The 21927-nt window shown below is 36.2% G+C and overlaps 3 protein-coding genes across 4 annotated transcripts in view; 2 read left to right on the top strand and 1 right to left on the bottom strand.

The window, feature by feature from the left end:
• The first annotated feature begins 734 nt into the window (after positions 1-734).
• On the top strand, positions 735-14542 carry kif15 (kinesin family member 15). The gene is made up of 35 exons (XM_055053229.1): positions 735-883; positions 1103-1133; positions 1800-1986; positions 2066-2142; positions 2245-2282; positions 2362-2459; positions 2683-2862; positions 3063-3272; positions 3350-3475; positions 4087-4209; positions 4299-4434; positions 5232-5323; positions 5397-5606; positions 5684-5861; positions 5940-6081; positions 6982-7123; positions 7945-8112; positions 8188-8316; positions 8391-8496; positions 8637-8802; positions 8877-9027; positions 9448-9533; positions 9628-9706; positions 9799-9885; positions 9967-10071; positions 10168-10290; positions 11184-11330; positions 11418-11510; positions 12035-12199; positions 12301-12404; positions 12486-12552; positions 13364-13401; positions 13495-13627; positions 14216-14347; positions 14421-14542. The coding sequence occupies exons 1-35, from the start codon at positions 865-867 to the stop codon at positions 14493-14495; spliced, it is 4143 nt and encodes a 1380-aa protein (XP_054909204.1). The 5' UTR covers positions 735-864; the 3' UTR covers positions 14496-14542.
• A 487-nt stretch (positions 14543-15029) lies between these two features.
• tdrd9 (tudor domain containing 9) overlaps positions 15030-21927 on the top strand; it is a 41486-nt gene continuing 34588 nt past the window's right edge. Inside the window, exon 1 of the mRNA XM_055053230.1 lies at positions 15030-15222. Coding sequence (XP_054909205.1) covers positions 15107-15222 — 116 coding nt within the window. The 5' untranslated portion in view covers positions 15030-15106. The remainder of the gene's footprint in view (positions 15223-21927) is intronic.
• Positions 15791-21531, bottom strand: rd3l (RD3 like). Of its 2 annotated transcripts, none has more exons than XM_055053241.1 (3): positions 21234-21531; positions 19827-20149; positions 15791-17585 (listed from the first exon to the last, which is right to left on the bottom strand). In XM_055053241.1, exons 2-3 carry the CDS (start codon positions 20126-20128, stop codon positions 17252-17254), a joined length of 636 nt encoding a protein of 211 aa, XP_054909216.1. In that variant the 5' UTR covers positions 20129-20149; positions 21234-21531; the 3' UTR covers positions 15791-17251. The 2 variants fall into 2 exon arrangements, with proteins under 2 accessions (XP_054909216.1, XP_054909215.1); XM_055053240.1 differs by having other exon boundaries at positions 15792-17585; positions 19827-20156.

Genomic DNA, 21927 nt, shown 5'->3' with positions numbered 1-21927 from the left:
TTCCGGGTTAGGCAGCCAATCATATCAAAGAGCTCATCCAAAGGTGACAGACGTTCCAAGAGAGTGTGTAGTCCAACTAGGAGTGGGGTTGCGGTTACCGCTCATAAATATTCAATTATTTTCATCCCTGGAGTTTGTTTGAACTTATTACAGTCTATTCTGGTTTAGTGAAGAAGCTCTATTTTTTTTAATTATGATACTATAACTTTAAAAATAAACCAGGACCAAATCTGTTTTTTGCCACTCTCAAAAAAGTAAACAAAATTGATTTAAAAAGATGTATAGTTTACTGTTGTAACGACCTTTTGTAAAAACAAATACCAATTCCTGTGATTTGTGAGGAAACACATTTTGTTCCCATTGAAACGTTATGAATATTTTTTGAAAGGACTTTCAGAACTGGATCAAAATGCATTTCACTTTAAATATGATAAAAGTTGGTTTATTTGTTAAGGGTTAAATATTCGGTAATAATTATTTCCTTATGGCTGCATTGTTTTTCACAGACATATAAAGATCACTCCTATTTTCAAAATTTTTAAAGTGAAACAACTTAGTCAGAAAGTGTTATACTAAAATACAATTAATTTAAAGCTCTCTTTTCATTAATCATCTCCTCTTATCTGCTAGCTTTACAAGTTAAATTTGGTTGTGAAGTGTTTCCTGTTTTCTTTCTAAAAAAAAAAAAAAGAAGAGTAAAGCCAGTTGGCCAGTAGGGGGCAGTGGCGCACCAATCAGCTGGATTTTACACAGCGACGACGGAAGAGAATGATGAGCAAGTCCGCCCGCCAATTTCAAAGGATGTAAACAATATTAGCTAAAACATACGGTTCGCTCAGTGTGGGTTTATTAACGTTTGCTACAATGAGTTCGGGTGGAAAAGGTAAGATTGGAGTCCGAAGGTTTCTTTTCGGTTATCTCAACTGGACAGTTAGGTTTGGCTCTCTGTTAGCATCTGCTTTAAATCCATGCTAGCTTTAAACAGAGTGTGTTTTAGACGAGCTTTCTAATAATTCTGACTGTTAGCTCGTATCTGTTGTAACTCCTCATTGGATTGACTTGGGAAATATTTAATCTTCATTTTTTTCTTTTGTCATTTCAGGATCTGGAGATTCAACTCTTCTTGCTGCCAGGTAATAAATGCTCAGAGAAAGAACAAAATCTACCTATATGAGTTTAAAAAAGGAATATATCAATATGTATTGTAATCCAGCTAGAATGAACGTGTGGAGCTGAGTTATGAAGTGTTTTATTATTTATTTATTTGAACTGGATAGTATCAAATATTTAAAAGAAAATCCATCTTTATAATTTTAATTTAATGTTAAATATTGGGTAGTGAGAGTCAGTTTTCTATCTACTCCCTTTTGGTTTGATTATTTTTAATTTGTGTTCATACTAGATTCCCAGAAGGAATGACTGAAATAAAAGCAAGTTGTCGAACATATTTTCTTTTATTTGTAATTTCTTTTGAAGTAGAGATTATTATTTATTGTTTTTAAGCCATATTGCACAGGCCGAGTTTGAAATAAGATATTTGACTCAGGCCAAATAAGCATCTGTAGGATATGCAGAATAAATTGTCTTCACATAGTTGTCACCCCTATTGAGCCTGAGTGTATGATTTTATTTCTGTGGAGAAAAAGTACAGAAATTTAGCATTCTTTGATCACTTTAAAAAAAATAGTGCAGCTGAGAGATTATAATTCAAACAACTCAACATCAAATGTTAACTAAAAAAACGTACTCTGCAGCTCGTTCAGCCCGTTGAATTATTCTGTTATTTTGTCGTATTGCAGTGGGGACAGCAACTGCGTCAAAGTCTTTGTACGAGTGCGACCTCTAACCCAGGGTACTGGGCTGACCACAGACGGGGATCAGAGTCTGTGTCTGAACGTCAGCTCACCCAACACCATCCGTCTGCTCTCAAAGCCAGAACCACGGACCTTCACCTACGACCATGTGGCCGACATGGACACATCTCAGGTCTCGGATGTCTAGTCAGTTTATCATAAACATAAAGGATAAAGCTCCATCTCTAATGTTTGTTTTCATTCTGCAACAGGATTCTGTTTTCACCAGTGTGGGCAAAAATATTGTTGAGTCTTGCATGAATGGATATAACGGGACTATATTTGCTTAGTAAGTATTACATGTTTTACTTTATGAAATGAAAAAAGCATGTCGTTCTGCATGTAATTCCTCAATTCAGCTGTTGATGAGATTCCTGTTTTGGTTCTGCAGTGGACAAACGGGCTCAGGAAAAACATTCACCATGCTCGGTGGGTATTTGCTGCTGTCGCTGTTTGTACTGAAACATTAGACAGAACCAAAGTCAAACCTGTCTCCCTCTGGCTGCAGGTCCATCTGAGCTGGACAACTTCACAGACGAGCTGAGGGGGGTCATACCGCGAAGTTTTGAGTATTTGTTTTTTCTTATTGGCAGAGAAGTGGAAAGGGTGAGTAGTAACACCCAGGAAGAAGAAATTTGTTAAATGTTCCAGATTAGATTAAACCGTTTTTAATCTCAAAGATAACACAAGCGAATACAAAAAGCAATTTGCAAAAGTTGATTTAATTTATTAAAGGAATAAAAAACCCAAATCAAGGCACCTTTCATAGGACTGTCTATTTATCTGGTTGTTTCTACTCATTGCTGATCTTTATTCTCCTCTAAAACAGTCTGGAAAATCCAAGAGTTTCCTTTGCAAATGTTCGTTTATTGAGATCTACAACGAACAGATCTACGACCTGCTGGATTCAGCGTCTGCCAGCCTTTTCCTCAGGGAAAACATTAAGAAAGGCGTGTTCGTTGAAGGAGCTGTGGAGAAGTTTGTGAACTCAGCAGCTGAAGCTTATCAGGTAGGGCAGATTACAACATTGACAGTAATCAGATTACAGTAAAGCTTTCTATTTTTACAAACAAAAAACTGAGTTATAAGAAAAACATGTTACATGCAGTCATATAGGCTCCACATGTCTGTTTATTCAATTTACCATAAAACGTAAATGTTACTATTTGGGGAGGGAAAAAATCCTTCTTTGCTTCTGAAATCCTGCAGGTTCTTTCTACGGGCTGGAGAAACCGGCGTGTGGCCTCCACCTCCATGAACCGCGAATCCTCCAGATCTCACGCCGTGTTCACCATGATGCTGGAGTCTAAGGAGTCCCGCAACGAGGTGATGAACATCCGAAGTTCTCAGCTCAACCTGGTGGATCTGGCCGGATCCGAGAGACAGAAAGACACCCACACTGAGGGGTCCAGACTCAAGGTGCGGCTTTCTGTCGGATAGCCCTGGTCATTATTTTTTAAATCTCATTTGTAATGGCATCTTGTCCTCTTCTGCAGGAGGCCAGCAGCATCAATCGCTCCCTCATGTGCTTGGGTCAGGTCATCATGGCCCTGGTGGATGTGTCCAACGGAAAGAGCAGACACATCTGCTACAGGGAGTCTAAACTCACCTTCCTCCTCAAAGTAAGCATTTGTCGTGTTGCGTTTTCTATAGGGATGCAAATTATCAATTAATGAGTTGATTCAAAGTTATCAATCAACTGATGATTCATTGATAAGTGGACATTTCTTAAAACCCTAAGTTTTCTTCTGTTCCAGAAAACTTCTGTATTTTCATAACATGAAGGGCTAAATTTAAATTTGAATATTATTTTGTGTCAGCTGTATTAAATACTGACTAAACCAAAATAGTTTTTCTCACATCACTGGACTAACTTTTTGTCATAAAATATAAAAAAAAGAAAATCTTTTAAGTTGCTGAGTGGAAAATAAAATATGTGAAGCAGTTAATCCCACATCAACAGAACCACAGCATGTAGTTGAACTTGAAGAAATGAAAAAGCTTTGCTCCATTAAATCAACCGCGTTCGTTAGCATCATGTTTTTTCTTAATGTTACAATTTTTCTATAGACATTTTCTGGCGGCGCCGCCGCTTAAGGATGACCAGCAGTGCCCTCTGCTGTATGGTGGCCAAACTACAACACGATTGGAACTCATTTAAATATATATATTAAAAAAAGGCATTAGTGGTTGCATCCCTTGTTTTCAATGGCATCTGTTTTCATTATTTCAGGATTCTCTTGGAGGAAATGCAAAGACCTACATCATAGCTAATGTTCATCCTGGTTCAAAGTGTTTTGGAGAAACATTGTCCACGTTGCAGTTTGCCCAGAGAGCAAAGTTGATCAAGAACAAGGTGTTTCATCATTCCCTCGCTCATAACTCTACAGACCTTTCGGTGGTTTTGTTACAGCGCTTTTTGGGATTCTTGTTTGTTTCCTGCAGGCTGTTATTAATGAGGACACACAGGGGAATGTGAAGCAGCTACAGGCTGAAGTGAAGAAGCTGAAGGAGCAGCTTGCTCAGGCTCTGACCTCTTCAGCAGGAGACTCTGCACCAGGAGGACCTCAGCCTCTCATGGGTAAAAACATGCAAATAAATCGCATCCTTCCAAGTAGGAACTTCACAAGCAACAATTTCAAAGTCAATACTCAAAAGTATGAAATCAGAGCCTGATTAACACCAACTATTAGGTCAGATCATTTTGTGTTAGTGCAAGTAAGCCATTTTGTCTTTCAGAGATTAAAAATCAAAACATACCGTAATACATCAAGATCACTTGGTCAACATTTAAATATTTAATGAGGTGTCCATAGTTTTCTTACATTAATCTCATTGCTTATCATGTCTGACTTTATAGGAACAAGTAGCCCTTTCTAAAATAAAATAAATTAGTTTATGACACAAAAAACTCCTAAAAAACACTTAAAGCTTTTAAGTGTTTTTTATTTTTAGTTATTGCTGGTTTAAAAAATAATTTGAGTTTTGAAAGGTTTTAATTTTTTGTTTCTTAAAACGCATTAGAACTGCAATAGTAATTATTTTAGTAATTGATTATTCTGATGATTGATTAATTAGTTAAGAAAACTGGCACTTTCTGCAGGTTTTTGTATATATTGTATTTTTATTTTAAATATAAAATGTAGAGTTTTTTTGTACAGTTTTGGCTTAATTACTGCTCTGAATATGTTATTTTTTTCAGCAAATATCCTGAATCTGTACACTATAAGTGACAATTAATTGACTACTAATTTAGTTGATGATTATTTAGATAATTGATAAACCAGATTAATTGTTTTAGCAATTTAATAATTAAATGTTCTTACAAATTAATGCCTCTCAAGGCTTACTGGGTTCTGGTTCTTAAACTCCTTTCAGGTTTATCAGTTGAAAATCAGCAGGATGTTTCGTATAGAGGGAAGTACATGGCTGCAGTGCGTCTGTGGAAGAAGCAAAACGAGGAGAAGAAGGTGAAGGGATTTTAATTTATTTCGGGAAACTGTTGGGCTGCGAGTTCTTACGGCTTCATTTACCGTTTATCAGGTCCTGCTCAAGAAGGTGGCTCAGCTGGAGGAGGCCTGGACCCAGAAAGACAAGTTCATCCACTCCAGCAGAATGATCATCAGGTTCAGAGAAGACCACATCTCCCGTCTGGAGAAGAAGCTGAAGGCCGGAGAAAGCTCGACGACGGACGCAGAGTTTCAGGCTTTGATTGACCAGCAGAAAAAAGAGATTAAGATCTTAGCTGATCAGGTAAAAATCCAATTTTAAAATTCCCCCATATGGATTAATGTGATAATTTCACTATCTAAAAGATTGTTGCTTTTAAGGTTGAGCATCATCCAAAGATGACTCGATATGCAGCAGAGAATTACAGCCTTAGAGAAGAGAACCGTCTGCTGCGATCTCTTGAATCTGTGATTAAATGTGAAGAAGTTTCCACCCAAATCGCAGCTGAATTGGAGGAAGCCTTTCAAAAGTCGCTGGAGTCAGAAAAACTCACAGAAGGTAAAATTGCCGGCATCAGATATCTTGGAGAATATTGTTTACATTCAGTTTTAATAACCACCTTCTGCTCCTCCACAGCTTCTACGGCCGCTTCGACTTCGTCTGCGACAGATTCTGCATCTGCAGCCACGATCGAAAAGCTGAACGCGAAACTGCTGCAGAAACAGTCGGACCTCACAGCTGTCCTGCAGGCTTTTGAGGAGTACAAAGACATCACAAAGTAAGTAATAAATTAAATTAATAAAAAATAAAAGCACAAAGACAATTTATAAAACTAGTCAATTAGAAATGCAAAGAAAGATTACAATGTTCCCGCTAAATCTTAAAAAGTGTATTTATTAAGAATTGGATTCTTAATAAATACACTTAATGTATTTTTTTATATTAAAATAAATTCCAGTCGATTAAATAAAACCGGCCGTTTAGACATTTATTATTGTAGTTCGGCCTCTATCCAACAGAGGGCGCCCTGATGATTCTTCAGTGGAGCTGTTGACAGAAACAAAGATGGCGGATGAAACTGAAAACTGCACTTCATGCGATTCTGTTGTGAAATATAAGCAATCGGCAAGCTACTTAACTTTGCAGCGAACATTTTGTTATTAATTGTAGTTTCACATTAAAGTAGAATAACAAAGTAGATGCATGTATTTTAAAATATTTCAAAAACGACTTAAATCAGAAATTGTTTTTAGGAGTGATGAGGAATATTAATAAAATGAATAAAAATATATTTAACTCACAAATGATATAAATTAATCTGTTACTATTGTCTGGTATTTAAATCTAAGTTTGATTTTACAAAGAAACTTTACATGAGCTTAATGTTGAATCCTCATCACTAATATCTGCAGTAGAATAAAGTCTGAGAATAGATTTTTTTTCTGGGTTTCTTCCCATTTTGTGTCTTTCACAGACAAACTCTTAATTTTACACTCAGTTTTCTGCTCTCAACTACAAGACAAACTGAGAAATACACATTTCATGTTTATATTGTAATTAAATGCAGAAGTCAGCATATTTTTACTCCATTTGCAGATCTTCTGCCTTGAAAGAGATTTATTTCACTTATGAATCCTGTGAGTTGTTCATCGTTTGACTCAGAGGTTTGTGTTTTTAGGAAGCAGCTGTCTCAGCTGCAGTCTGACAAAAGATACCTGGAGAAGTCCAACAGGCACCTGGAAAACATTCTGGAAGCCACTCATGCATGCAAAAAACACGAAGTCTCTGAGCTCAACAGGATTCATGTAGAAACGATAAAGGTGAGTACGTAGAGACACGGCCGAAACCAAACGTTTACATTCACTCTGTCAGGTGAAACATAGCTGTGTTGCTTGTTGTCTGGCATTAAATCAGACTAAAACTGTGTGTGAATCAGTCCAAGATTAGGGCTGAAAAGGATTGAAACAATTTGATATTAATATAATCAACTAATGTAGTAGCGAATTTATCAATAACTGGCTTATTTAGTTATAAATATAATCCCACTAAGAGCAGTTGCTAAACAAAAAAAGGTAAAAATCAGATTAGATTAAAAAAAATTAAGAAAAAAATATCTTTATCTGTAAATATAAACCCAGTTTTACCTCTGTAAAAACAATCTTGTATTTATCACCTCTTGCGATCCAATAATTAATCAAAAAAAATAATCACTAAAAAATGATCAATAAAATTTATTGATTTTTTCATGTTAGGATATTTTTTGCTGCAAATAATTAAACGAACACTAAAGGAGTATTATTTTATTGCATTTTTGGCAGTTAATTTCTAAATTATTTGTTTGTTTTCATCTTGTATTTCTAATATTGCATAAAAAGGCTTTAATACTTTAACAAAAAATTTGTTGAATGTGCAGATTCAAAAAAACTAAAGATATATAACTAAGTAATCTAACCGCTTTGTATTTAGCAAATATGGAAAAAAAAAAAGTTTTGTCTCATTAATGTCAGATAAGATATTTTAATTAATGCAAAAATCTGTTTTTGACTTTATGATTCTTCTCATTAGACATAAAATATTGGAAAATATTGTGGCCAAATTTGTGTTTTGTCATTAAAACATCTTTTTAAACTTTTTAAATCAGATTCTCACCACGCCCACTAAAGCGTACAACCTGCGGTCGCGGTTCATTCCGCTTTCCAGTCCGGAACATTTGAACGGGATCGAAAACGACAGAGAAGAAATCTGGTCTGAGCGGCCGCCGTCAGACATGACGGAGATGGCCCTGACAGAAGAGCTGCGTCACGTTCAGGTGCGCTAATGCAGGCTGTCTTTTACATGCAGCAGTCAGAGCTCCTCCTTTAACCTTTAAATGTTTGTCATCCAGGATCAAGTGAGTCGTGTCCAAACACAGTTAAATGAGGAAGAGATGAAGAATAACAAGCTGTTGAAGCAAATTGCAAAGCTGGAGGAGCAGATAGCTGGGATTTCTCAGGAGTCCCTCCAGAAAGGGGAGGTAAGAGTCACACCTGAAGTTGGTCAAATTTTGTTTTGTGTCTTCAAATCATGTCTGACATGCATCTTCTGCAGGAGCTTCATGCAGAACGAGCCAGTAGGAGCAAAGATGAGCTCAGCTTTCAGGAAACGGTTAATGCCCTGCGGCAGAGCCTTCAGTCTGAACAACAAGCTGGAGAAGGTGAGGCTTAAAAAGTCTAAAACTAAAGCTGTAAAATATATCCTCAAAAATCAATTAAAGGGGATACATTTATGCTTCAGTTTGGGTCTCAACTGCTTCTAAAAGCATCAGCTCAGGATGGCTTCATCTCTGACTTTCAGTTCTGAGGAGCGAGATCCAAGATCTGCGTTTGGTCCTGCAGTCGTCCGACAAGGAGCTGACCTCGGTGAAGAACGGGCTCAGAGAAACTCAGAGTGAGCATCAGCAAGAGATGAGTCGGCTCTCCAGCAACCTGATCAGCACCCAGCTCCAACTCGACAAAGTCCAGTAAGCCGAAAGCTCGATGTGTTTCTCTGCTCTCGTGTGTTTATGTGCTAAAATCTTCTGCGTCCTTTTTCCAGACTGGAGTGGGAGCAGCTTCTGGAACAGCACCGAACTCTGCAGGATTCCTTCGACCAGCTGCAGGCTGAGGCCAAGTTTGACGCTGATCAGGCGCGACAGGAGCTGCGCGACAAGCAGAAGGAGGTCGACCAGCTCAAAGCGGAGGTCCTGGTAATGGAAACTCTCAACTTTACAACAATCTTTCTCAAATCCAGCCATGTTTTGTTCAGGGCTGGAACAATTAATCGAATTACTCGTGATTTATCAATTATTGAAATAAACATCAACTAATTTAGCAATTGATTAATTGTTAACTTGAGTATAAAGACTTAAAAAATTCAGCCATTTGCTGAAAGAACAACACAATCAGAGCTACAATTGATCAAATGTTCACTAAAGGAATCATGTTTTTGGAATAAAATGTCTATCTTCTTATTTTAAAAAGAGGCAGTATTATTCTTTTATTTTATTACTTCAGTGAAAATGTCTCTAATTAATTCATTAATCACCAGAACGATTGATGAAAAGAATATAATTGTTAGTCATAACTCTTGTTCTGTTTCTGATGTTTTTTTCTTTCTTTTGTTGAAGGATTTAAATAATTCGCTGGCGGCTGAGCGGGAGTGCACCAGCAGGCTGACGTCACAACTGAAGGAAAACAAAAAAAATACGTCGAAGTGAGCTTCTGACTCTCCAGCATTTAAATTTTAGTGTTTATTTTTATTAGCATGACTCAAAATACCAACATGACAAATGTTTCTTTTTCTTCAGGGAACTGGTTGAAACCATGCAGCAGAACACACAGCTCAGAAAACAAGGCTCAGATTTAACCCTGCAAAATCAAAACCTGGTTGGTCAAAATAAGAGTCTGCAAACACATATTTGGCTTAAGAACATTTCACCGTTTTAATTAATCTTTCTTGTTTTATTTTTGTTTTTAAGTCATCCAAAGTCACTGATCTGGAGCAGAATCTGACCTCTGCAAACGAAAAGATTACCAGCTTGGAGCAGGAGATTAAACACGACAAAGTAAACTGAGTTCTTCGCCTGTTAAATGCGATATGGGTTTGGCTGGTGCGTGTCCGAATACGTCTCTGTGCTCTTCATCAGGATGTCCTGTTAGAGCTCATCAACCAAACCAGAGACCTTCGTGCTAAGCTGAGCCAGAAGGAGGAAAACATCGTCCATCTGACTGGAGACGTTGAAGACCTGACGGTGCTCTTCCTCTTTTTAGATAATCAGTTTCCGTCGTTCCACTGCTTTTTATTGGCAGTTTTTTTTAAATTAATGTGATGATTAAATCTATTCCAGGGCAAGTATAATTCTGCCTGCTGTGAAAGAGACAACATGAGAAAGCAGAACCAGAAAATGCAGGATGAAATCAGTGAACTGAAAGAAACTATGGAGAGAAAAATGGCGTCCAACAAGATAGAGGTAATCTGCTGGGATTATAATTCTGTGAATGTGCGTGAAGCAAGGTTTACTCTTGGAAATCTGCCTTACGCACACATTTACTCCTCTGATGAGGCAAAGTAGGGCTGGGTGATACGGCTTAAAAATAAAATCTTAGATTTCTTTCAAACCAGAAACAATTTCTGATTTTAATTGATTGTTTTTGTTTCTAATAAATAAATTACAGATGACTGAAAATATTTTCAAAAGTAAGTTTTACTTCAGTCATCCTTTCTGTGAGTGTATTAAAGCCAGGATGTGAATTTCTGTTAAAATTATGAGAATAAATTCGTAATGGTTGCAGAATAAAGATGCAATTTTACCAGAAGAAAGTTTAAATTATGTAAAAAAGATGTTTGAATAAAAAAAACAAAAAAAAAAACTCTTGGATTATTAACTTTTAAACATTTTTTTTGTTTTGAAATTCTCAGAACATTACAACTTATTTATTTTTAGTTTATTCTTGTAATATTGATTTCTCGTTATTTTGACTGTATCATCATATGAAGTTATTTTGTTATATCTATGGTTGTGTTTTTGTAATTATGAGACTTTATTCTATTCTATTCTACTTGCTATAAAAAACATATATCTTTATATTTTGTCATAGAGTTGATTTGAATTCAAAGTCCAAATAAATAGAAGCTGTAAAAAACGCTCGTCAAACAAGATGGCCACCTTCGACCTGGAGACCAAAGGAGTTACTAAACCTATAAAAGACTAATTTTCAAAATAATGATCAAAAATTTCATAAATCAATAAAATCATTTTATTGCCCAGCCTTACTTTTAAAATGGTGAAAGTTTCCCTATTTTGCTCTTATTTAATAATTATTTGCTATTTAATTCAGTTGTTTATGTTTGTATTTTTTGTAGGTTGAGGTATTGCAGGAAGAAATAACTTATGCCACTGAGGAGGTTGAGAGACTCACGAAGGTCTGTGATGAGCAGCAGAGCCTCCTGAATGCAACACAGGAGCAAGCGACGCAAAAAGAGCTCATCATAAAGAACCTAGAGCAGAAGGTAAACTGTATTTGTTAACCTTTTTACTACAGGACAAACAAAAAAGGTCGTGATCGACTCAAAACACCACAATAATTTTCCCACCAGGTGCAACAGCAACAAGAGGCTGTTGAGAAAACAGTCAGAAACGGAGGATTCAAACCCACTGAGCCGACTGTCACACCGAAATCAGTAAATAGGGTAAAAACTCTGTTTTTGGTTTTATCGCTAACATCCCAACAGACACGAAGCGTAATTCCTTGATAATGGTCTTAAATTCTACAATAATGGTCGTAAATTCTATGATAATGGTCTTAAATTCTATAATAATGGTCGTAAATTCTATGATAATGGTCTTAAATTTTATGATAATGGTCTTAAATTTCATGATAATGGTCTTAAATTCTATGATAATGGTCTTAAATTTCATTATAATGGTCTTAAATTCTATAATAATGGTCTTAAATTCTATGGTAATGGTCTTAAATACCATTATAATGGTCTAAAATTCTATGATAATGGTCTTAAATTCCATAATAATGGTCTTAAATTCTATAATAATGGTCTTAAATTCTATGATAATGGTCTTAAATTCTATGATAATGGTCTTAAACTCCATTTGTAGCCATTCGGTCTTAAATTCTTACATTTGAGTTCCTGAAAGTTGCAGAAACCCTGACATGCATTCTTGTGTATGTTTATCTGTTTTGCTTTCCCTGCTTCAGACTCCCTGTGGTTTTGGGAGCTTTAACAGAGATCTGACCGAAGTGTTGGAGAGCCAGGAGCGTGAGCTGGAGAACCGGCGCTCCTCCATGATGACCATGGAGCTTCTTCTAGTCGAGCTGAACAGTGAGAGAGGCGCCAAAAACGAGGAAATCCAAAGACTCAAGGTGCAAACAAAATTATTTCTGTTCCTACTTTTGAAAAATTGACTTATAGTTTTCCCTTTCAGCTTCAGACCAAGCATTTAATACTGTTGATATTTCTCCAGGAGGAGCTTAGAGAGAAAGAAATAGTTCGAATGGAAATCCAGAGTTTGCTTGAAAAGTTTTACACCAAGGAGCACCAGCTAACTCCGACTGGAAATAATAACAGGTTTGCTTTCTTCACTGAATACATTCACCATTTTTCACCTTTTTATCAGACAAACTATAGAACATCTTCCTGTTGTTTCAGTGAGGATTTGGGTGAAGACCTTCGGCAGGCTGTGCTGAAGCAGCTGGAGGAGGAGAGAGCAGAAAAGGTCTGGATCTTTATTCACTCAAAATTACATTTTGCTTCAAGATAAATTGTCCCAGAAAACTGAAGAAAAACTTTTAAAAAGAAATTATTTTTTTTTAACTTTTCATATTGCAGAAATTTGCCTTTTCCTCAACACGATTTGTTTTGATTGTTTCAATGTGGTGAATATTTATTAGTCCGGATGGCTAATGATTTACTGTAAATTTGGGGGAATTTTTTGCTCTCTGACCACATTTCAAAATATTATCCTGTTGACTACGACCACAAAAAATATTTATAGCACTAATAAATCATGTCATGTATAAAGGTGAAATGAAACTGTCTTGCTTTTAGTTTGTTTGGATTGTTTTTATCTCCAATCTGGTGCTGGAAAAGTTTGAAAACTTACATAGGAAATGATTGAAAAGTTCCTGAATTTCACTTTTGGAATTTTATTGACTGAATAAAATGGATTATGAAATTTCTGTACACAAAATCAGCCTTGAAAAATGATTATTGATTGTTTTCAGACAAGGAAAACAGGCAAAACTGCCTGTTTATTTGATAAAACTATTGAGCTGATTTTAATTTATGATGATCTTAATCATCATAAATTACCTGTGGAACGTGTGGAAAGAAAAAAAAAAGGGACAAAAAAAAAAACCTTGGTATTTTACTCTATGTTGCATGCCTTTGTGTTTTGTGTTAATGATGTAAAGCACTTTGAAATGCCTTGTAGCTGAAATTTGCTATACAAATAAAATTTGATTGATTGATTGATTAATTAATTTATACCTTAATGTGACTTATTTAACATGATTTTTCTGTTCCAGAACCAAATATTGCAGAGGCTGTCTGCTGCTCAACGAAAGTAAGCGCTGAGTAATTTGTAAAAGGAATCCTGACTTTACTTTAATATTTTGACGATGTTTGACGAGGTTTGTTCTTCGTTTCTATTACTTAGATTGCAAGAGCAGGAATCTTCCTTTGCTCAGTCTCAGACTTGCATTCAAGAGTTAACGACTGAGCTGAGGAACCGCTGCTTGGAGCTGAGAGAACTAAACCTGAGGGTTCACGATGAGGAGAAACTCCTTCAGGTAAGAACCGGAGACCAGCTTGAAAATAAAGAAGTGGAAATTCAAAAGGCCGTGCACAATGACTGGCACCCTGCTGGTACTACTTCTGAATAGGACTGAAATGATTAATTGCAATGAATTGGTTATTGAAATAATCAGCAATTATTTGGGAACAACACACAAGCAATAATTAAGGCAAAACTGTGAAAAAAATCACCTTTTCCTCAACAATTTTTATTCTCAGAATTCTGACTGTTTATTCCAGAATTATTTTTTGTCCCCCTCATAATATTTTCCTCAGAATTTTTTTTGTCAGAATTTTGACTTTTTCCCCTCAGAATTCAGATTTTTGTTAGAAGATTAAAGTCAAAATTCTGATAAAAAAAAGTCACAAATTTTCCCTCGGTGACCTTAATCGTCTTGCGTAGGTTTTTCTAGCTGACAATCATAAAAGACAAAAACATAAATGAACCAACCACATCAAAATCTGATGATTTTTACTGATGATGTTGAGGAAGAAGGGAATATTTAAAGTATTAGTCTTCTCATATCTTCTTCCATAAAGACCAGCAGGAACACCACTGATTTTGTAAAATCTGTTTCTGACAGGAGAATGAGGTTCTGCGCAGGCAGAATGAAAAACTTTCCGAGGAGAACGGAAAACTAGTCGGACATAAGAACCACAAGCAGAGGATTGAGTACCTGGTCAAACTGAAGAAGGACAATACCAGACTACAAGAGGTAAACTTTCTTGTTATGAAAGTTTTGGTGGCATAAAATATGACGGCATCAAATTACTGCTTTTGTTTTGAAGGAAAATGAAAAACTCAGAACGGAGATCAGCCTGATGCGAGACGACTCTGCGATCCTGCCGCCAGATATGATGTAAAGTCTCAACTTAAAGTTTTCAAATCAAATTAAATTTTTTTATCCAACTTTGTGATTCCAGTTGTGGTAGCTATTTTCTTACTACTATCAGGTAGAAATGAACTTATGTTCCCAATATCCTTGTCATAAAAACATGTTGGGTTTATTTTGGTCACTTTTTTTCTCAGGCCACATATGGATGTTTGTAATTTTTAAATACTGTTATCTGGTGCTGTAATGGTCAAGAGATCACCTTATTAATGAACATTTTATTGTTCTATCATATTAAAATGTACAGCCAGTATGTTTCACCTCTGAACTGCTTTATAACCATTAAATTTTGTGTACAACTTCTTGCAATCTTTTTTGATTCAGTTGAAAAAAGAGGAGAAATTGAATATAAAAAAAGATATATCTGCAAGAAAAGCCTTTGCTTGGTGGGTTCTGTAGAAGATGAAGTGGTTCTTCCTGCATCTGAAAAAGAGATAGTTATAAGATGGCGTCCATTCTGTATCTAGATCTATATGTATTGGTTGCTGAGCAACTCGAACTTGAGCTTGCGCGATGACGTCAGTCGTCGCTGATCAGTCCCTTCTCTGGCACTGAGCCTGGCGAGTGACGGTCACGTCCATCATGAAGCCAACGTTTACAGGAGAACAGATTTCCAAATGGTTCACGTCAGGGACCGCACTCGCTACACTGAACCTCAAACAGACCAAAACCGAAAGCTCTACTCCGGCAGAGACCAGGTAAGAAAAATTACAAAACTGCGCAACAAACTTTTAGCTAGCATTAGCTATCCTTAGCTAGCTAGCGGCACATGGTCATGTTCGGCGGTTTCAGAAACTACTGCGCTTCCAGTTGACGGCTACTTAAAATTTGTAAAACGTAAATGTGCAAATCCTCTCATGGTTTATCTGGCAATAAATTATACATATATTTTTTTTTCTCTAAAGTCACAGCTTGTAACATAAAATGTATGATTTCACGTTAAAACTAACAGACCTCGATTAGCAATGTTCGTAAAAAAAAAAGTGCTAAAAGATGTATAACTTGATTTGTGAAACCAGAAATATGTAATTAACATTCAAAATTCTGGATTAATTTGTTCCCCTCAGCTCACCTTGAAATATGCAATAAATTGTAAACCTCATTCCAGAACAACTATGAAACACATTTTAGCAGGATTTAACCTGAACCATTTTAACTGTGTTACATTAGGATAATCATAAAACAAACGTTCCTGCAAATAATCACTACTTTGTGAAAATTATAAAATGTGAAACAGAGTTCATATCATTTCATTAAACTATGCTTGTTGGAAATTTTTTTACTTTTATAACGAATATATACATGCTTCTACAAAAATCTGGTGCTAATAATTATTGTTGTCACATGGACACATTTTCTTAGTACAAATTTAATTGGAAATAAACCAAAGGTCCAAAGCAGAGTTGCTTCATGAAGAACATAAATAAAAGTAAATTGCATTTTAATCCCAGCTGTTTCTGTCTTGGATCAACAGGAAATAAACATATTATGGTATTAAATGTAAAAGGAAATCAAGCTTTTTGTGACTTGACACAATAACAAATTTTGCTGAATGATAAACTGCCCAGTAAATTATTACTATTAAAAATAAACAATAATATTGTTTTGAGACCATTTTCAATTAATATGATACTAATGTAATAAAAGCGGAAGTTTGCCCTTATAAACTTTAATTTTGTGCAGAACTGTCCACTCTGCAACTGGAAGACATTTTAAAAAGCCAAAAAAGAAACACTCTACAACACAAAACAATAAATAAAAATCATACACAACCAAAACCATAAATGAAATGGATTGTGATGTTTCTAAAAAAAAATTACCTTTCGAAAAATATCAATCAGAATGGAAATTATTGAGCTCATTTTAATAGAGTGTTTGATTTAATGATTATTGTAACAGACTTGGACATAAAATTTCAATTTAAAATTGTTGTACAAAGCAGCCACACTGACATGACAGCCTAAACTAGATGTTTTTTTTTTTATTGTTTATTGCAGGGCTGGACTGTATGGCTGGAAAATCCTATTATGATATTAGACTTTCACATCAGTCTGTATCAATAATTGTTGAAAATTATTTATCGTTTTTTTTTTGTTGAAAATATGTGAAATATTATCAAACCGATGACCTTTTCTCTATTACGCACAGTTTTCACTTGACACTTTTAAGCAGTTTTGAGGTACGGTGGTAAAACCTGAAACTGCTGCTGTGCAAGTTACTCCAGAGGTTGTTGCTAGGTAACCAAAGAGCGAGTGGGTTAGTTGATTCCACCAACCTGTGAGAGGCTGAAGGTTGTCCTCTGACTACATCTCCCAGAATGCTGTGCAGTTCTATTGATATTGATCATTTGTCTATCCTGATATATGTTATTGATTTATTGTCCAATCCTATTTTATTGCGGTATGTTGGATAACGAAAGCCAGACCCTTGAGATTTTTAAAAATGTTTAGAGGAAAATAGTGACTTCTTTAGTTTTTGTTTTGTTTTTCTTGCATCATAAAAACTCTACAGAGACAGAAAAAAATCTCAAATGTTAATAATGAAAGCATTTTCTTCATATTTACAGTTACTACAAGATTGCTGCAGCCCTCTGGTACAATGCAAACTCAAGTGAGGGGTTTTCAGTAGTATGTAAACTACCTGTTGGGGGAGAAATATCTTTCACAGAATTGATCCTTGGCATATCACAGGACATTTTCACATTTCTCCACACGGTGGTGTATCTTCTCACAGTGTTGTACTCTCTCCTTTGGGTCTCAGAGGCCCAGGGTAGTAGTACGGAAGATCCCAGACCCTGCTGGGTGTGAACGAACTTGAGTGGCGCATGGCCCGATCCACGTACCCAGAGACCGTTGGGATCTCTTCCCTTTCATGACTTCCGCCCTGGGGCATTATGGGAGTGACAGAGCCCTGCTTCTTGTACTGGCTGCTCCAGACCTCCGTTGATAGGCCTTCTTCTTCAATATATTGTCTTTGGTTGAGGAAGTCGATCAGGATGTGTTTGAAGACGGTCGCCAGCTCCCAGGGCCGTACGTCGCTGGTGGCGATCACTTCGCGAAACCTGTAAAAATTTAGAAACAATGACATTTTATTTTACCATTTATTTCAATCAGAATGTAGTTAATACCTCTAGTTTTTATGGATTTTTCCTTTTTTATTCATAAATCAGTATTGATTACATTTTTGGAAAATCTGTATTATTTTTTGTACCAATTCACTCCTTGCGTTTCCATGTTTTGAAGTGATGTCTGCACACGCAGGGCTGCCATCTTGTCTGACCGGGCTACGATTTAATATTTGTTTTATATTGTGAGAAGAAAGTTAGAATATTACAAAAGTAGGGTCTTATGAGAATAAAATCAAAATAATATGAAAATAAACTGTTTATGACTTTATTCTAGTAATATGTTGGGAGAATGAAGTAGAAGTATTAAAATAACTTGGCATAAAATAAAAATTAGAAATATAGAGCATCTTTTTGAAGTTATACTTTGGTGTACGTTTTATAAGTACGGAAACACTTTAGATATCAGCATCTAATTGTTATAAGTAGCAGGATTTTGAAACATTTGAGCAAATTATTGTCTATTTTGAAGAAAGAACCACATGGACTGACTGACTCACGGCAGATCGAGATAATTTTCTTAAAGCTTTTTTCTCAAGCTTTTTGTAATTTTATGACGTTCTTTATTACAGCTATATTCTTATATTTAAACAAAAAAAAAAGTGGTCCTAAACAGTCCTAAACGTGAAACTCACAACAAGGATGATAAAAATCAAAACTGCTTTTTGAAAATATTTTCTGTCATTTGTAATTTTCTTTTTTAGTGGAGAAAGCAAGAAAATAATTATAGCATTACAGCAAAATTGGATCTGGGAGATTTTTTTATTTTTTTTTTATCTCCCAGCCTTACAAATGTGTATGAAGAATGGCATTTTTAAGATGGGACAGATTCATAAAAAGGCGACAGAAACATCTCAGTAGTGCCATTTCTTCTTTTTTTATGTTTTGGTTATATAAGCTCACATTAATGACCCGGCTGTGAGTTGTTTTGTGTAATAAATGGGTCACAGCGCTGCTCAGCCATGTGCTCTTCATCCTTTTTTCCCTTTCTAGCTAAAAACTGAGGGGAAACCCTTCTAGTCACGCCACATGAAGCCTTTCAGACCTTTCATGTTCACACATTAAACGCTTATTAACCCTCCAGTGCAACAGATAATTGAGTATTTTAATAAAATCTTTTACATGTGGACAAAAGAACATAACCTGCATGCTTTCATGCATGCAGGAAATATATTTTTCTATTAAATTTGCAAATATTTATCACAAATAAATACTTTTTGAGAAAAATCATACCTAATTAATCGTAGAAATATTTACTGATGCGTATATTTTTTATCAAGATAGTTGCCATGGAAAAATTATTGTTGCACTTGGTGTCTAAATATTTTGAGCTGAAAAAAAATCATAGATATTTTCTGATTTTTTTTCTGGTGGATAATTTTTCAAAGTGGCCGCCATTGTTGTTATGATGGGCTGATGAGCACAGCTAACCAAAAAGTTGGGTACACAAACCACTAATTCACCGAACAAGAGTCTTGGCTATTCTACTAAACCGTTAAGCACACAAAAAAATTTTTGTTGAATCAAATGCTAAATCGCTAAACAAACAAAAGAATTAGCAACAGCTTGTGCTAAACCTCTAAATACACAAAAGAATTTGCTTAAGTTTATGCTGCACTACTGAACACACAACAATTAGCAGAAGCTTGTACTAAAGTTCTAAACCTACAAAAAAACAGCATAAGTTTACAGTAAACCACCAAGTACAAAAAATATGGATGTTTATGTAAAACAATTAGCAAAAATTTTGCTGAACTCTTACACAATAAAATTAGCAAAAGTTTACGCTAACCACAGCAAAAAAAAATAGCAAAAGCTAACGCTAAACATGAAGACAGCTGTCTTTTGGTTTGTGTCTCACATCTTCACCTCCTTCCAGTTAACGACCAGTGTGAGATTTACAAACGGCAAAGTCTCACATTTTTGGTGTCCAATTTTGCTACGTGTTACTTTACAGTCGTACAGTATGAAGAAAGTGATAAACACACGATGTGACATAAAGTTAGTCCATGACATGAATGTAGATAATTTATGGTAATACGTGGTTTAAAAAGGTGGCCATCTTGAAAAATGGCAACCTTTCTGAAATTCAAGTGGCAAAGGGGAAATCTGCGATCCGAGGGCCGAGCTTGGCTCTAAGTTGTGCTGATATTGTTGACATAGAAACAAGAAAACAACCTGGAGACGATGGTGGCTGTGTGGACAGGTGGAACCTGTGAGCAGAGGAACTCCAGCTGGTGTAGCTCTGTCGATGAGACCAGGGTTCGTAGTTTGGGGTATTTCTGGAACCAGCGGAGACCCAGGGCGCCGTGGGCCAGCCGGTTCTCCCGCTCCAGTTGTCTCGCCAGACGTTCTCGTTCCTCCAGGTGCCACAGCAGCTCTGTGAGCAACATACGGCCGGGCACAGGCTCCGCTCTGCTTGGAGATCGAGGCTGCGCTCTCGTTTGAGTCGACCATTTCATCCAGCCGAACAGAGGCATTGCTCTTTATGCGAATAGGCCCTGAAAACTGAGGAAATGAGAATTAATCTGTCTTCAATAGAAAGTTAAAACTTTTTACAGTGAAATTTTGTTGCATATAAAGTGCTTTATAAAAGAAAAAAAAATTAAATTGGGTCATGATTTTATTTTATTTTATTGAAGCTCTTATCATTTTCATTTTTTTAATTTAATTTTTCTTTGCGATCAAGTATTTTTGAATTTATTTGAATCTTTGAAATGCAGGGCTACAGCTAAATTACTTTAGTAATCGATTATGTTTCACTGTCAGATTTAAAAATTATTGCACATTCTGCAGATTGTCCAATTTACCACTTAAACTTATTAGAGCTCTATTAGAAATGCACTGAACAATTTATTCAAGTCCTGTTTTAAATGAAACATATTTTATTGCCTGAAACGTAATCAGTTTAGTATACGATAATATTCATCTGCAGCTGAAAAGTCACATTAACTTGTGAAAATCCTGTTCTCGTTGACTTAATGTTGATACAATGTGGGGCGACTCGGTCGCTAAGTTTTTGGATTAACAGATTGATAAGGCAGAAAAATGAGCTTTTTTTCACAGAATTTCAACCAGGCTAAATTAAAACTATACCACTTGAGCAGGAACTTATTTACAGACAAAGATTTGTTTTTATTCATCTTAAATAAAAAATATTTGCATGTTTATGTACAGTTTTGACCTAATTAGTGCTCTAAATATGTTAGTTCAGCAGTTGGCCTTTTTAGTGTCTGTTAATTGCTAAATTAGTTGACAATAAATACAGATAATCATTCTGTGGCTATATTTCAGTATTTTGAGTGAATCTTTGGTAAATCTTTTGTAATATTGACACCGATGAGCAACGCGACCTCAGTTCTGCTCGGTTCAATGACGGTTTTCACTTCAAGTCAGGCGGCGCTCTGATTTGTCCCAGATTTGTCAGTGTGACTCTTTCTGTTACCGCCTGCGGGGTCCAAGGTCAGACTCATCAAAACTGCATAGTGGTGTTTGAATAACACACAGCAGAGCCTTTAGGGCGTCAGAAGGGGTTTGCACATGCACATAAGACTGAAATTTCAAAGAAAATAAATCCGTACTCACTGGTGAAACAACACTGCACTGCTGACTCTGCTGTAAGCTTTTAGAGACTTGGCAAAGATGAGCTGTTCACATGGTGCACCTCCAGCGTTGCGCTTCTATAAATCTACTTTTGGTGGTAAACGCTTAGTTTCGGCTGCAGTCCTGGACTGTTTTCTCCTTCTTCTTTTATTCTTTTTTCCGTTCTGCGGTGATCGTCTTGTCCTCCCACTGCTCCCGTCACACAGACTTTGTCGGGGAGAGTTAGTCGCACGCTGCTAACTGACTAAGAGCTGTCACCTCTCCTATCCTTTCACCTCACTCTCCTCTGTGGAGTGTGCAGCTTTGTTGTAAGGTCATCTGCTTTGTATCTTCCACGATATGTGTGCAGTGGAGAGAAAGGGTGAGAGTGCATGTGTGCTCACAAGCCGTGGGTGTATTTTGTTCAAGCCCTCTTATTGCGGTCTGTTTGCATTGAAACGCTCGGCTTGCTCACACTGCGAGGCGCGTTGTTCCTCAGGCCACAGCGCGAACGGCCTGGCTGAGCCAGAGGGAAATTCAAAAGGATAGCAAGAGGAGGAGAGAGTTTAAGTGAAGGAGCTAGTGTGGTAGATTAGGCATATCTCATGATAAATTAAAACGAGCTCAATAATTTCCATTTGCATTATTTATAATTTTCTAACATAGACTGGATATCAAAAGTCTCCCGTCTGGGCTT

This window comes from Poeciliopsis prolifica, unplaced genomic scaffold, assembly GCF_027474105.1.
Source record: "Poeciliopsis prolifica strain line A6 unplaced genomic scaffold, Auburn_PproV2 SCAFFOLD037, whole genome shotgun sequence".
Taxonomy (NCBI): domain Eukaryota; kingdom Metazoa; phylum Chordata; class Actinopteri; order Cyprinodontiformes; family Poeciliidae; genus Poeciliopsis; species Poeciliopsis prolifica.
The sequence above is the reverse complement of the archived record's forward strand: the minus strand, read 5'-3'. Positions and strand labels throughout refer to the sequence as shown.